Source organism: Adiantum capillus-veneris, chromosome 5 (assembly GCF_014529385.1).
Source record: "Adiantum capillus-veneris isolate H3 chromosome 5, ASM1452938v2, whole genome shotgun sequence".
Classification (NCBI taxonomy): domain Eukaryota; kingdom Viridiplantae; phylum Streptophyta; class Polypodiopsida; order Polypodiales; family Pteridaceae; genus Adiantum; species Adiantum capillus-veneris.
Genome location: NC_140935.1, coordinates 139,131,374 through 139,147,786, shown reverse-complemented (window position 1 = coordinate 139,147,786; position 16,413 = coordinate 139,131,374). Strand labels below are relative to the sequence as shown.

General features: G+C 43.2%; 1 protein-coding gene across 1 annotated transcript; it reads right to left on the bottom strand.

Annotated features, from left to right (window-relative positions):
• Nucleotides 1–6,603: 6,603 nt before the first annotated feature.
• PAO5 (polyamine oxidase 5) lies at nt 6,604–9,238 on the bottom strand. Its single transcript, XM_086512899.1, has one exon. It carries the CDS (start codon nt 8,822–8,824, stop codon nt 7,037–7,039), a length of 1,788 nt encoding a protein of 595 aa, XP_086369025.1. The 5' UTR covers nt 8,825–9,238; the 3' UTR covers nt 6,604–7,036.
• Between the last annotated feature and the right edge of the window lie 7,175 nt (nt 9,239–16,413).

Genomic DNA, 16,413 nt, shown 5'->3' with positions numbered 1-16,413 from the left:
TACTCAAAGTCATATTTGGGCGGGAACAAAGATACTAGATAGAGTCTTCAATGAAAGTTCTGAAATTCCTTGGTACATAGTTAGTACGACTTATGGCATTTATGCCTTGAAAGCGTGAAATTGTGCAATTTGATGAACCAAAATAATATTTTCTCCCTTTTTTTAAAAGAGCTTGACTCCAAAATGTTGATTTTCAACGTAACGTTAGCGTCTTCCTCATTGGTCGAGCGCCACTCTCTCTCTAGAACTGAAAGGCCCAAAAGTGAGTCCAGCTTTCTCCTAATGTGTATGGCATGCCTAAGTTGTAAGGGGTTATAGACACTGCCAACATCTATTGGTAAGACCACCCCATGGCGGAAGCACCAATATCATCAATCATATACACAAAATGTGCTTCCATGATTTATATGTACCTAACACAAATCAAACCATGTGCACCCAACATATGCATTATCATCAAAATATTCTAGATTCCGAAATAGAAGATGAGGCCTTAACAAAGTTCCCAAAAGAAAATGATGACATGCATTGTAAATGTTTAGACACTTCCCCAAACCATATAGTTTGGAGTTAAGACCTACACTATTTTTTTTGCATCAGATTTCATCTTTATGAGCCCCATGTAGTTCCTTGATGTAGCCCATATTAAACTCTATTATCAAAATCCATGCTATATCATGTAAGCTTCAACTTATAGGGGCGTCTGTTGGGTTAAGCCTTAGCTTACACTCATAGTGAGAACACTCCCTAAAAGCCAAGCATGCACTATTTAAGTGCATTGTCACACTTTTTCTATGAAACCTCTAAAGTTGTACACATGATACTCATTCCCTATACACATGCTACTCACTTGATGGCCACATGCCACTTCAGGCAGCTCACATGACCCTTTCCATTTCCACTTGTGGTGCATATCCATCCAATCATTGATTGCACTTCTTCATATGTAGCCTATAAATGGATGTATCCAAAGCTTGTAAATTCTCTCTCGTTCTAATCAATCAAGTAAGTTATTTTCATTTTATATTTTTTATTGAGCTCACTTTCTAATCTACTCCTAATTATCTATTGGCTATGGTGCAACCATAAATACCTCATTGGTCTATCCACCATAAGCTTTACAATCAACATGCACTTGCCCACCACCTATCTCGTGTGCAAAGAGCTTGCTACAAGATTGGCATGACTAAGGCTCATCTACCCCAGAAGGTATTGAGGCATTTTTCACGTATTCCTCAAATCCAACACAAGTTTAAAAGCAGTTCTATGGTGAAACTTTTCACATGGCATGCCAACCACCGCTGATGAAATGATGCGTGCTCCTACCAATTCACCTACATGGAGGTACATAGAGATTGCCAAACTTTATGCGATTTGGCACCAAGTTTACATCATGGAGCATTTGGCCAGTGGTGATCATCAACTACAATATTTCACCATGGGAGACAACCAAGAAGGGAAATATACTTCTTTTTGTGATGGCGCTGAGGAAGTACAAAGTGGCAAATATTGATGTCTACCTCGAGCCATGCATCAAGGACTTGAAGAAGTTATGGAAGGGTATCTGAGTTGTAGATGTAGCACTTCCTAAGGAGAGGAGAGAGGCCATTGTGACGGGTATTCTCATGTGGACTATGCACGACTATCCTGGCCTCAAAGAGTTTTTTGGTATTTTGTGTTCATCTCTCTCACTCTTTATTATTTGAAAATTAGAGCTTTTCTGTAACGATATGAGTGCAAGGTTGTCCACATCGGTGGGATCAATGATTGTTCTACTTGTGGACCACCATTGGTGACAGAGTGGCCAGATGCCTTGTACAAGGTACTCTATCAAAACAACCATCATTTCCTGTCCCAAAGTCATAGCAAATACAAAGCTCCTACATATGGGAAGACCCCCCTAAAGTGCACAATGACAGATTGAGAAAGCATTTGGGAAGAACACTATAGTAGTGATCCACCCTCATCTACTTCACCAAAAGATATATCAAAGTATTCCATGTTTTTAAGGCTTTCATATTGGAAGGACTTAAAAATGTAACACCTTTTGGGTTCCATGCACATATTCAAGAATGTTTCTCACGCCCTTTGGCACCACATTACCGAAAAAAAGGACTCACTAGAGTCAAGGAAGGATTTAAGAGCCTCGAAACATCTCCCCATACCAGCCACTCCAAGTTGAATCCCCAATGGAAAGATTATGCTTTCTAAAGCCCCATAGATTTTAACTAAAGACGAGTTTGATCAAGGTAAGAGTTTCATTGCCTCTACAACAAGATACATGAGATCACTAAAAGAAGTTTTACAAAGGAAAAGAAAGGTGGAAGATTTCAATTATATGGGCGAAAATTTCACTATTGGCATTTAAGATGTTATAGGTAACTTTTCAATGCTTATCTTATGTGTATGTATATAATATGTATATGCATATATGTAAAATAAGACCACCAATTTTCATTAGTTCCAAAAGTGGGTGGTAAAATCACATTCAAATTGTTATTCTTGACATGGATGATGCTTAATTTTCAAAAGTAACAAGCAAGCAAACACATTCTTACTTGGAATACATGGCACGGCTTAGTTTTTGAAAATCAACTAAAACTAAGCCTCACTAATTGACAACTAAGCCGTGCACACACCTTACTCCTTCCAATATCAACTTACTTCTTGAACTGCCACAAAAAGTAGGCTCAATCTTTTGAAATCTTCTTTTGGCATAGCTAGCATGCTCTATCCTTTTGGGATTGCTAACCAAATAATACTTGATGCTTATTTTTCACCAGAAACAAGTTAAATTAGAATTGAAAGCGGCTTGCCTTTATTGTAAAACAAACCCTAAAAACTAAATGTAAGGGACGACAATTTGCAGTAAAACTTAGATTTGCTCTCCCCTCTCTCCAAAATAGACACACACCCACACCAAGCAAGACTAGAGAACTCTTATCAAAGAACATCCACACGCACAAAGAACAAAGAGCTCATGTCAAAGAGAGAATATAATCATTATTCGGAGTTGTGCACCAATTAAGATTACAAACTTATCATCATGTCAAAGAGAGAAAATAAAATTTGTTGAAAATATTTAAGCTAAAAATACGACATAAGATTCAACAAAGTTATACTTGAGCTTCTACTTAGCAATGGTGCTATGCTCATATAGAACAGACTCAATCCATTCATTGTTTTGAGCTAAGAGAAATAAACATCAACTCATTGGGTAATTTTATCATGCTTCTTTTGCGATAACTTATATGAAATTACAATTTATATATAATTTTGTTCGTTCTCTCTCTCTCTCTCTCTCTCTCTCTCTCTCTCTCTCTCTCTCTCTCTCTCTCTCTCTCTCTCTCTCTCTCCAAAAAAAAGTGCACGCATTCAAAGAACAGAGGACTCAAATCAAAACGATAAAATAAAAGCTGTAGAATTTTTTAACTTCAAGCTAGATCCTCAAAGAAATGTGCTTATGGCTCACTTTTAGAAAAACTATAATTGGTAAGAAATCCCATCATGCTTTTTTGAGAGAGATGATAAAATTTCTACTTCATACAAAAATAAGTCAATTATAATTCTCTATATATAATGCACACATCCACATACAAAAAGATCATAGTGGTCGTGTCAAAAAGATAAAATAAAGTTTGTTACAAAATTTATCCTAACAGAAATGGACTTATGGCTTCCTTTTAGGAACGGTGATTGATTCACATCTAATCAACTCAGTACTTTTTCTTTCTTGCAAAACTCACAATTTGTGAGTGGATTGTATTAAGCACAACTTAGAATTTACAAAACAGCCTGAAGTTCAGGTCGAGCCTTGAGGTGTTGGAGATTACAATATGGATGTATACCACCTCTCATTTAGGCAAATACTTCTTGCAAGTTAACAACATGGCTTGGGTAGCCCTAAACCAGTCTCCCGAATCTTGCTTGCTTCCGAACGTATATATCATCACTCTGCTTTCTTGTATAATCTATTAGAAGCTTGCTACATGAAGGTCTCCCTCAAATATACGACGATGCCATAAATGGTGGAAGAAGTACCTGACAGTTTGAGTGCAAATAAGTAGAGCAGAGTTTCCCATCTTCTTGCCACCAAGAAACAAATCAGTCTTGAATAACCTGATCTGCCATGTCCTTTGGACCCACTTGCATATTTTACCTGCCAGACCTCTTATCACCTGGCATCTAGTCGACTCGCTTAATTCATTGTTTTGATTTGGGAGAAAATAAACATCAAATCTAAACGCAATTCCATCATGCTTCTTTTGAGAGAAGCAATGTTCAAGAAAAGTGTGTCTCAACTTAGCCTTGGGCCAATCAAACAATCATAATAAGCAGTTGAATGAAGGGAGAAAAGGAGAAAATCCAATTTGAAAATTGAAGAAAATAGTGTCAATTGCAAACAATGCCAATTATTTTGGAGAATTTCCTCTTTGCATCTACGCTAAAGGGAGTTCTGTACGCTTATGACATTGATTTTTTCGGAACACTAGCTCAGAGAAGGAAGAGACAGACCTCAACTCATATCAATATAATCATTATTCGGAGTTGTGCACCAATTAAGATTACAAACTTATCATCACTTTGCACTCAAGAAAAATAAACAAGTTAAATTATAATGTCATACGTTTTATATATAGTTTTTAAATATAGAATATAGAAAGGTACAAATATAAGATACAAGCAAATAACACCTCACATCAAAAACTCATAATCATTGAAAAAAGATATTCATCCCCTCCACATCGTCCTTCACCACATAAGCTTTCGATAGGGCAAAGAAAGCAACTCTATTTTGAACCTCTAGGGATTATTTCACATAGAATTTGATTGGATCCACGTTCAATTCCGAGTAGCAATCATTAAGAAAACAATCAAGGTTGAGATCGTCACATAGATGAGAGAGAGACACTCCATTTGGGTCAGGGTAGCCACAAATCGTTTGAAAAGTAGACAAAACACGATTAACTAGACGTGCTCTTTTTGGCAGAACACCTTCTCAAACAGTGGCTACAATACGATTTGATGCCCATCTACCATTCTTAAGGCATTTTTGGCCAAGAGGGCTGTAGGGGAGTGGTAGAGAAAATGTACAATTCCCCTTTGCATCTTTCATCATCCAATGGTCACCATCACATTAACTTGATAAATGACATTTCAAATCATTTTTTTTTAAATTCAACCTATATAATTTTAAAAGTTGATTTATTGTTGATATTTCAATTCATTTAAACAAGGTGAAAATTCAATATGGCCTACATAAGGCTATTGAGAAGAATTTCATAATAAGAGGCTTCTTTGTGGTAACCACAGCATGAGAGTTCGTGAGGGTTCTCCGTAGGGGATGAGAGAGAGGTGGGGAGAGGCCTCCACTGCAGGGCTGCTCTCGAGGGAGAGCCCTAGCTAGGCAGCTCTTGTGCAACTCCAATGAAGCCTCAGACCCTCCTTTTTTGGACTAAAGGCGCCTCGCATTGAAGGGTTCAGATGAAGCTCACGTTAGAAGGGGACGCAGAGAGGAGCAAGCAAAGCTGAAAAAGTTTGAGGGCTTCCATCTCCTTTACTGCATGTATATATATATATATATATATATATATATATATATATGAAAAAGAACCTTACAAATGTGTTGGCAATCATGTACATCCCTCTCTCTCTCTCTCTCTCTCTCTCTCTCTCTCTCTCTCTCCATCCATTAACATGTCAAATGTGTTCACTCAATTTATTACAACGAAAATCGTTGCCTTCTTGAGGCCATCGTGAAGGCTTCACCCTGTTTCAATTGTATGAAGGTGAGATTTTTCATGAGACTATCTTTAAAAGGGCTAGTTTAGAAATTGGCCTTCTCGTATTTTTCTCCAAACATCAAGTACAAAAATTGGCCTGTAAACTTCGAGATATTTTGTCACTATACTTTAGGAGGACAAAATGGAAAAACGGCCTTCAGGGCTTCCACAGGAGAAAAGGTGCTGCTTCCCATCACCTGTCATTTGAAAGAATTGGAGGGAGCCCTTCAAATCCTAACGCTGGATCATCGTCATCATCATCATCATGCTACTACTACTAGTACTACTGACAGTAACGGGGCCACTAAGAGAGAGAAAGAGAGAGAGAGATACCTATGGAGTATGGAGGACTCACAAAATGACAGTAGGAAAAGGCAACGCAACCTGCAGGTTGCAAGTACTCATGAGGGAGCCCTGTTTTTTTTTTGTTTTGTCAATGCTTACAAGGACTAGGGGGGCGTGGACCATTCAACCAAGGGCAAGTTGCCTGCAAGGTACTACTGGCTTCAGGTAGTCCTTTTCGCGAGTGGGTTCCAGCCAAGATCGGTAGAGGGCCCTAGTGAAATCTCGGAAGAAGAGCGAGAGAGAGAGAGAGAGAGAGAGAGAGAGAGAGAGAATGAGACAAAAGGCTTTCCGAGATCTTATCTCTGCTCTGGTGATGCGGTGGGTCAGACTCGACTCCAACGCGACGCGAGTCGGAGTGACCACCAACAGAGGAAACAAACCACAACACACACAGCAAGAAGGTCCCGTCAACCTTCAAACGCCCTCAACCGGCATTTTTGAAATTGAAAACGGCACGATATTAAGTCGAGACACATTTTTCCCGAGCACTTCTCGTAACACAGCCTAAAAGAAAGAGGCATAAAAATCTTACACTATATTCATCATCAGTACTTGCAACACGCGAAAGATGATGGCAGCAAATAATTACAGCTTGCTTGCTCGTCTTCCTTTTTCTCATCGCCACCTGAAGATTTTCTTCTTCACTACCAAAACTTTTTGCCTTGCCGCTTCACTCCACCCGCTTCTACTTTCTACCACGGCCAGCCCCGCACCACAAAACACCAAAAAGAATCCCTGTTTGTACACACAAGTTACGGCTGCCCTTGTCACAATTTGTCTGCCTTTGCATTAGCTTCGATGGCTGGCCTCATAGTACCCTCACCACCCATCCCATCCCTCTCACGTCACCCCTGGGCCTCATCATTGTCATCGCCTTGATTTGCGACCCACTTCATATGCAGCCCCCATCAGCTAGTACCCATCAGCCCATAATGCTTCACTAGCCTCTCAGCTTCCCTTACTCCACTCAGAAAGGCCCCATGCGTCGTTGAATAGCAGTACCTGTGCGTTGCCTCCCCGGCAAAGAGCAGCTGAAGCGGCCGGAGATCGAGCCCAGAATCAACAATGCCATTGGAGATTGCTTTTGGCAAAGGCTCTGCTACCGCATCGATATCTTCTCCGCTAGATCCAACCGCAACGTAACTGTATGAGCCTCGGAAGAGGGGATTGCTTCCCCATTGACTCCTCAACACTCCTTGTACACTTGGATACCCAGCACCCATGTCAGAGAACTCTTCTTGCAAGTCCACATTAGCACCTTCCCTCTTCTTGCTGCCCTTACAATCAGCACAATAGTCACAGGTCCTCTCACCGAAGCCAAACGCTTTCATTGTCCTCACAATGCCGCCAATGACATCTTTATCAGATAAGCGTTCCATTTCCATGGCCTCCTCTCCTGTGAGCCATGTGCAAACCACAAGAGATTTACTGTGTAAAGGATAAAAAGAAAAATTTTTCCTCATCCACCAAGGAATATGAGCTGAGCTAAGCTTGCTGCATGAATAGTCTTCCTTAAACACAAGCTGCATGTGAGGGTATGTAGCATGTGGAAGGGAAGGCTTCATAGATAGAAAGCATTTATCAACAACTCCAAAGCCAAGCTTGGAAATGGCATTGAGCTTCCAGGAGGGTAAGGGAGGATGAAAGAGCCTGTTAAGATGAGCAGACTTAGGACCATGAGCAGAGGAGACCTCGGCTTTGAGTATCCCAAGTGAGACGGTGACAATCACATGGTCAGCTTCATAGGAGGTACCATCTTCACAATGGATATGAACAGGGCCAGATAGGTTATTAAACCAGGCAATCTTGGTGACCTGCTTGTTGAATTGAATGGTTTTCTCGGGCAGGAAACCAGCAAGGTACTGAATGATACTAGAATAGCCATGCCCAATGGTCTTGTGCTCACCTGGGTACTCCCAATATTCATCATTGCTTTCCATGTCTAGGTCATTCATTGATCCGGCAGCCGTCACACTCCGCTCCACATTCTCACGCATACGGAAAACACCCTCCCGTAGTGCCTCCACATTCCACACAGAAGACAATTTTCTTCCTCCACCTTCTCCATGACCATTGCTGTGTGAACCATTACAAACATTTTTATCCTCCATGGCTACGTACTTCTTGAAGCCCTCCCACAGATATTCTCCAACACTTGCCCCCTTCAACTTCGTCCTCAGCTGCTTGAATTCCTCTGTAGAAACACCCGAGTCACACTCCGAAAACTGCTGAAGCCCACCATCTGTATACTGAATTACGGCATAGAGCTTCTTGTAGAGATCTCCCATGGTGTTCACAATATGGGAAGATACCGGAACCCCACCTTCTGCCACGACAATGGGCGACTCTGGAAAGCCATCCATGCACTCCCACGGCCTGTCGCCGCACATGAGGTGCATGCGTTGGGCAATGTCATGTATGGGACTACCGTCTATACCATGTATCCATGTGGCACCCATTTCCACAAGCTCACCATTGAAGGAAGTTGAGCAAATGCGGCCGCCCACACGGTTGCTAGCCTCTAATACGGTAATGTTGAAGTGATCAGGAGCCAGGGTGGCCAGATGGTGGGCAGCAGACAGGCCAGACATGCCAGCACCCACAATGACAACGCGAGGCCGGGCAATTGAGCTGCTTTGCAGAACCTCAACAATAGGGCTAGCCATTGGGTGAGGGTTCGAGAAGGGGGACGCCATGATGAGCTTCAAGAGGGGTAGAGTCAAAGAAGGTAAAAGGGTGGGAGAGAGAGTGCTGAAGTAAGCAAGAGAGAGACCTCGCAGACTGATGACAGTGAAGAAGAGAACCTGAACTTCTGGATCCAAAAGGCTGTAAAGCAATGGAACCAACGAGAGAGAGAGAGAGAGAGAGAGAGAGTTGCAGGAGGGCAAGGAACTCACCACATTCACACCGTATTAGCGTGCAGTAGGAAAAAGAGAGAGAGAGAGAGAGAGAGAGAGACAGAGAGAGAGACTATACCAGCGTATGCGAGCAACAATACCTCTGGTTCTGAGAGAGAGAGAAAAGAGAAGCGAGCAACGGATGACGAGTTTACAGAGGCTAAAACTGAGCTCGCAGACCCGTAGTTGCCTTGTGGTGGCTAAAGTAAGAAATGAGAGAGAGAGAGAGAGAGAGAGAGAGAAGTGGACGACAGTAGAGTGGAGGGTGAAACCCGGTGAATGGTCAGGTAACGCAGCGTTATTAAAGGGGTCGTCGGTGAAGTGCTTGCGTGGCAGATCTGGCGACCGTCGATCCGCTTAGAGGCCATGCAGCAAATTTGATGCCCTCGTGGGCGGGGTGCAACCTTATTGGCTGCTCGCGCTGACGCCTCTGGCGGCGCCTCTATGGCCCCTGCCGCTGCCACTCCATCCTGCATCCTGCCACGTAACATCTTCCAAAACATACCTATTTACCTATTACGTAATTTTCTAAACGACTGTCATGATCTCATGTCAATTAGGGTACGTTCACACTGCCCATGTTTAGCTTACATGGCCAACCGGACGAGCTGCCTGAGAGACTGTGGTTCACAATGCGCACATTCCAAGCTATGCTTTTGTGACGACCCGGGAGTTGGGCCGTCAATGCGGAGAAGCGTGGTGGGCGCGTTTGCGGAAGCTTGCGGAGAAAAGGGCCCGGCTCGGACGGGACCGGCTCGGGTCAAGGTACGTTTGTCTTCAAGGGGCCTGGCTCGGACGGGACCGGCTCAGGGGAGTTGTCTTCAAGGGGGCCCGGCTCGGACGGGACCGGCTCGGGTCGAGGTGCTTGTCTTCAAGGGGCCTGGCTCGGACGGGACCGGCTCAGGAGGGCCCAGCTCGGGTCGAGTTGCCTTCAAAGGGGCCCGGCTCGGACGGGACCGGCTCGGGCGTGGTTGCGTTCCATGGGTCGACGGCCGTGGTGCGTTTCGCGGGTCCCTAGCCCCACGTAGCCTCAGGCTCCCCCGCACTCACGGAGGGTCATAGCGTGCCCTGGGGAACCTTGCATGGAGTCCCCACTGTGCACGAGTGCCTGGAGTAAGGCTAGCGTGTCTAGGTGGGGGGTCCCCTCCCGTGGCCGTTTTCGGGAGGCTCATACCCCTTATATACACCCCCGGTTGAAGAAAGTTCGACGTCCTCGTCGAACGAAGGGAAAAGAGAGCTTGGCTATGCATGAGGCCAAAGGTCAAGGGGTGCATATAGTGCAAAGTGCGTGAAAACTATACCCGAATGCAAGTAGAAAACATGCTTTGTTTTTGTCATTTTTGGAATGAAGTGCCCCCGGTTGAAGAAAGTTCGACGTCCTCGTCGAACGAAGGGAAAAGAGAGCTTGGCTATGCATGAGGCCAAAGGTCAAGGGGTGCATATAGTGCAAAGTGCGTGAAAACTATACCCGAATGCAAGTAGAAAACATGCTTTGTTTTTGTCATTTTTGGAATGAAGTGTGTGTATTTTGTGGTTTTTGGCAGAAGGCTGAAAAGATATGCTTTGAATACCCAAGTAGAATTCCCCATACTTGAGCATTCCCCAAAAGGTAACCCGATGTGCGCGGAGCCACCTGCTGCGTTGGCCCGCGCGGAGACTTCTTGAAAGTCGAATTTGAAGTAGAGTCCGTCGCAATGCAGCCCTTGAGAAGTTGCAAGGAAACTTACCGTCATTTTGACGCGCGTTGTAGACTTAGGCTGACACCAGCTTTGGTTTCCAATCGCCGAATCTTGAATCGGGCAAGGTTACTTGGTTAGATGTAGTCTTTAGGTTGAAGTCGCTTTGGTCGTCATGACACCATGAAGGCTTTGGCTGAATCTTCAATCGTCAAACTGATCCCTGTTAGTCCCTGTGTGGACGTCACATGGAGGGCTAGCTCGGTGCCCTTTTGTCTCTTGTAGACTTGAATGGGTCTTCAGCTCAGCATGGGCCACAAAAGTGGCCGGGCGCGATGAACTAAGTTGAGTTAGTCCATCGCGTTTTTGGTCGTTCTGATTTTTGCGATAAAGAGCCCTGTCTGGCTCGCATCTTTCCTTTGTGTTTGGGGTAGTGGTGACGGCCCGGGGGTTGGGCGCGTCACGGGCACGGGGTCTGGAGCTCTGATACCAAGTGAGTGAGGCTAGCGTGTCTAGGTGGGGGGTCCCCTCCCGTGGCCGTTTTCGGGAGGCTCATACCCCTTATAGCTTTGCTGGTGTGGCATGCTAACTCATGCCCAGGCAGCCCTTTCTTCTTCAAGCTTCGTCAAGCCGCGAAAGGATGAAAAACCTCTGTCCTCCTTTTAATACAATTCAACTTCTCTCTCAAAAAAAAAAAAAAAACTCTGTCTTCCTTGTGAGTCCTACGCAACAACACTTTATGCCGCCTCTGTAGATGGGCGATCTGAACAACACTCGCTGATGGCAAGGCAACCTCAAAGAAACCAGGTGGAAATGTGGGAAATCCGATCCATGGAGTTTGAATAGTCCCTTACAATTGAAAGTAAAGTGCTTTCGCACGAAAGGCTGGGCACCGTTGAACTTATGTCATTTAACTTTGGCAAAGCGCGTCCCTTTGTTATAAGAGCACTCCCCCATAGGCCCTCCACCCTAGAGGGTTTTTTGCCAAGAGGAGAAGCTTCTTGAAGTAGAACGTGCATCCCATAACCTTATCTGTGGTAGGTTACAGCATGTAAAACATGAGTTGGCATCTCTCATGCACTAGCAACAACCGTCTCGAAGTGGCAACAACTAATAGAATGGTGATTCTATACTCTAGGGGGTGGTTGAAGCACCTCCCATCGAAGATGCAGACAAGCTTATGGTGCAGCATAGCTTTTTTCAAGGATCCTCTAGAGGCGCATGTGAAACGTATCTTAGCAACTCTTCTGCCTTCAAAATTGTAATACATTGGAGTTGAATCCATAATGATGAAGCCTACATACATGAAGGGCGCGCGCAAGGGGGAGAGAGAGAGAGAGAGAGAGAGAGAGAGAGAGATCACATGCTGTCATCAAGAATTACCTAAGGAGTACTTCTCGAATACCTATCGAGTACTTCTTGTCTTTTGCTTTCTCTTATGATGTTAAAGTTATTTGAGGCTTCATAATAAAGAGAATTATATCAATATATATTGAACACAAAAGAGAGTTTTACTTCACAATAGATTTAGCCATAGTGTGTTTTCAAATACAGCACTTTATATGTAAAATAGAAGTACAAATTTGTTTTGAAGTAAACCCTTACAAGTGTAAGAAAGGGGTTCAGAATTACCATATACTGATTGTAAATAGGGGGGTTTTTTAAGACTCTCCACTTGTAGGTGCATGTTCCTTGTTCCTTTGGGATTTGAAGTTTTTTAAGACTCTCCACTTGTAGGTGCATGTTCCTTGTTCCTTTGGGATTTGAAGGTTTAAAAGAGGATCTTTGGTCTCAAGTGGCTAGAGGAGACAAGTGTTGTGATCTTTACTCTTTACAAATGTCTATAGTTTAGGATCATGTTGTAAGTATAAATGAGTTGCCACACATCTTCTTGTGGCATAGTTGATTAGGCCATTTGAGCATAATGAGGAAATTTTGAAATTTCTCTACCGAATTCTATGTTTAAAATAACATTCATTGGGCTTCAACAACCTTAAATTATGATGAACAACTTATTCAATCTTAAAGGAAAAATAGGTTAGTGATCTAGAAAATTCCTCATACCCTTAGTATGGGATTGACTTAAAGAATTTGTTATTTTTTATCAAATGAATCAATAGATCTACTTTGGAAGCTTATCCCGACAAAATAGTTGGAAACTTTGACAATTACTTATTTTTACCATTCAGAGTGGTCTTTTAGCTTCAAGCTCAAATAAAGATTTCCAAAAAGAGATGCGTCTACTAGGATGCTCTACTTACTACTGGCTCTATGTTAAATAAAATCCCTTGTTTCATTGGAATATTCCACCCTCCTACCTCCCCCATCCTTTTCACCCGCATCATCCTCCTTCCTCCCAGCCACGACTCTCCCCTTCGCTCAATCCCCTCACAACCATGCTCTTCCTCCTCTCTTGCTTGCCCTCCTTGCTCCCTTTCCTCCTCCTAGCTCCTTCCCTCCTCGATGCTCTTCCTCCCCTCCTGATGCTACTCCCTCCTCAAGATTCATCTCCCCCTCTGTCCTATTAGCTTAATTATCAACCAAACAACCGTCCAACAAGACGTGTTTCTCTAGCAGACCATGGTCAACAATCTCATCGTGAATGTTTTCACCCATGTCAGTGTTTGTACATCGAATACATGGGAAACCTTTTGGAAATAGAGGCAACAAGTAACGAAAGTGGTGCATATGTTCACACACGCACACGCACACACACACACACACACACACACACACACACACACACACACACACACAGAGAGAGAGAGAGAGAGCGGAAACATACAGAGTTTCCACCCATGGCCGGCACAATCACAGAGAGAAGAGAGGGAAAGAGAAAAGTGACATTGTCGTTCTGTAGTTCTACACATGCAACAAGAAGGGCAGCACATGCAAGCTGTACAAACTCATGGGCAAATTTCTTAGTTAGAAGCACTCACCCAGCAGAATCTACACAAACTCTACCTATTTTTTCATTTTCAAAATCGGTAGAACCTACTAGGAGTATTGGATTTTTTTCCAAAACCTTAAAAGAACACTTTTATGTCCTATTAGGTTACCAAACTATTGCTAGGGCCTCTACTCATAGTAGGTGGGGAGGACCTTCCAAGGCTCCTTTAGGAAGAAGTAGTGGTGTTTGATTCAAAGGAAACTACCTCACGTGATACTATTTAATTGACATCAATGATTGAAGCTCTTGCAGAGGCTAGATAAGTACGCTTTGAGAGTATCTTGTATTCTCATACCAATATTTTTGGAGAGGATGTCTACAATACCGACAATAAAGCCAAGGCTGTAAAGATAAGAAGAGGGCAGCATACATTCCTTCTACTATTGCTAGTTGTAGAAGACGAAGGAGACCACGGAATTGAGCATGGAAAAGGCACCATCTTTCTCAAGTTTCTCTTGGGGTAAGTTTCCCCACAAAGATATCCCAGCCCAAAGTGAGCCACCACCTATGGAAAATAATCCCTTTGCATTTCCGGAGGGGTTCAATAGGCTTAGACCAACACCATCAGCCACTTTGTGGATGCCCAATTTTTTTGGTACCCCTATTGGGAAAAATTGAGCTAATGGAGAGCTTGGGAAAGGGCTAGAGTTTAGCTCAATGACACCTCCTACACCGCCACCACAACCTACTTTGATAGGGGAAGTGGTGGTGCGACAGGATCGTGTCAAAAATCCCAATGCCATTTCGTATGAGGATATGTCAAGATGGGTATACAAAACACATAATTGTAAACGCATCTATCCACCCGAGTGTAATATCTTTATATAAACCAATGAATCCTTTGCACCTCTACTCCATGATGGGTAGGGAGTGGAGTAATTTAAGGGCAATCCTTTTAATGTCAGATACCATACTTGGGTAGGGGGAGGGGGGAACTAGTTTTTTTCGAGGGAGATTAGAGGTGGAAGAGCCAATGTATGCATTTACAAAGCCATTTCCCACAACTCAACCCAATGATCAATAGTATTCAGCCCAAGCTTGAAGGGAAGGATCCGTGAGTACAACGAAAGAGGAAGAGGAATACGCACGCACACTCACACACACGCCAGCATAGCCACACACACAGGTTGGAGGGGGAAAGCCGACACGTACTGTATGCCCCCTTTCTTTCTTCTCTATCTTATGCACTAAGTCACAATACACATTTGTACTTAGTGTTAGTGGCTCACACAAGTGTATAGCTGTACACTTAGAGTTAGTAGCATTTAGTGATGGGTGGTCGGCCACATAGCCATTAAACCTAACATTCTCCCACTTGATGGACAAGTGTATAGCTGTACACTTAGAGTTAGTAGCATTTAGTGATGGGCGGTCGGCCACATGGCCATTAAACCTAACATTCTCCCACTTGATGGACAATGTGGGAGACCATAAGAATGCAAGAGAACCACTCTTCAACCAATGCCCATCAACTCACGATAGTGCTGAAACTGATGGCTGGAGAGACTTTTAGTGAGTGCATCCATTGTGTTCTCTGATGTAAGAATCTTCACTAAATCAAGGCTCTTGTTTGCCAGGCATTCGCGACGACTGAAGTGATAACGCACACCAATGTGTTCTGTCCTGGAATGAAACACTGGATTGTTAGCGAAGGCAATAGCACTTTGACTTCACAATGAAGAACTGATGTACACTGCTCCAATCCAAGATCTTTCACTAGGCGAGCAATCCAAATAACTTCTTTGCATGACTCACTCAATGCAACATACTCTGCCTCTGTACTAGAAATGGATGTACAGTCTTGAAGAACGCATCTCCAAGAAATAGTTGAACCAACAAATGTGTAAATCCAACCTATTGTTGATTTACGACTGTCAACACAGCCTACATAATCATTGTCTACAAATCCCTGAATGGATGACTCTCCACGACCATAGCATAACTGTCTATCTGCAGTGCCACTCAAGTATCTGAGAATTGACTTGACACCATCCCAATGCTTTTTACTAGGGTTAGACATAAATCTGCTGACAACTCCCATTGCATGTGCAATATCAGGTCTTGTAGCCACCATGGCATACATGAGACTACCACAAGCTGAAGCATAAGGAACCTTAGCCATTGTAGCTTTTTCCTAGCAGATTTGGGACAGTCATTCTTTCTAAGTTTCAAGTATGCAGGCAATGGAGTACTCAAAGCCTTCCCCTTTTGCATGTTGAAACGATCAAGAACCTTGTGCACATACTCTTTTTGAGAAAGGTACAACAACCTCTTCTTACGGTCACAAGTAATGCGCATAACCAAAATGTGATTGGCTTCACCCAAATCTTTCATGTCAAATTGACTTTTCAGCTTGATTTTCAAGTCAACAATGTCCTTCTTAGAATGACCACATTAAGCATGTCATCTACGTAAAGGATAAGCATAATAAGTTGTCCATTGGGTTGTCTTTTCACGTTAAGATATGGACCCTCATTACTATGCTTATAGCCTAGGGAACGCATAAATGCATCAAACTTTTGATACCATTGTCTGGATAATTGCTTCAAGCCATACAGACTTTTCAGAAGCTTACAGACCAAATGTTCCTTGCCCTTTAGCACAAACCCTTCAGGTTGCTGCATATAAATATCTTCCTCGAGATCACCATGTAAGAAAGCTATAATGACATCCATTTGATCAAGCTCCATATCTTCAGTGGCAACCAAAGCAGGCAACATTCTTAGTGTGGTCATCGTGACCACTGGAGAAAATATTTCCTG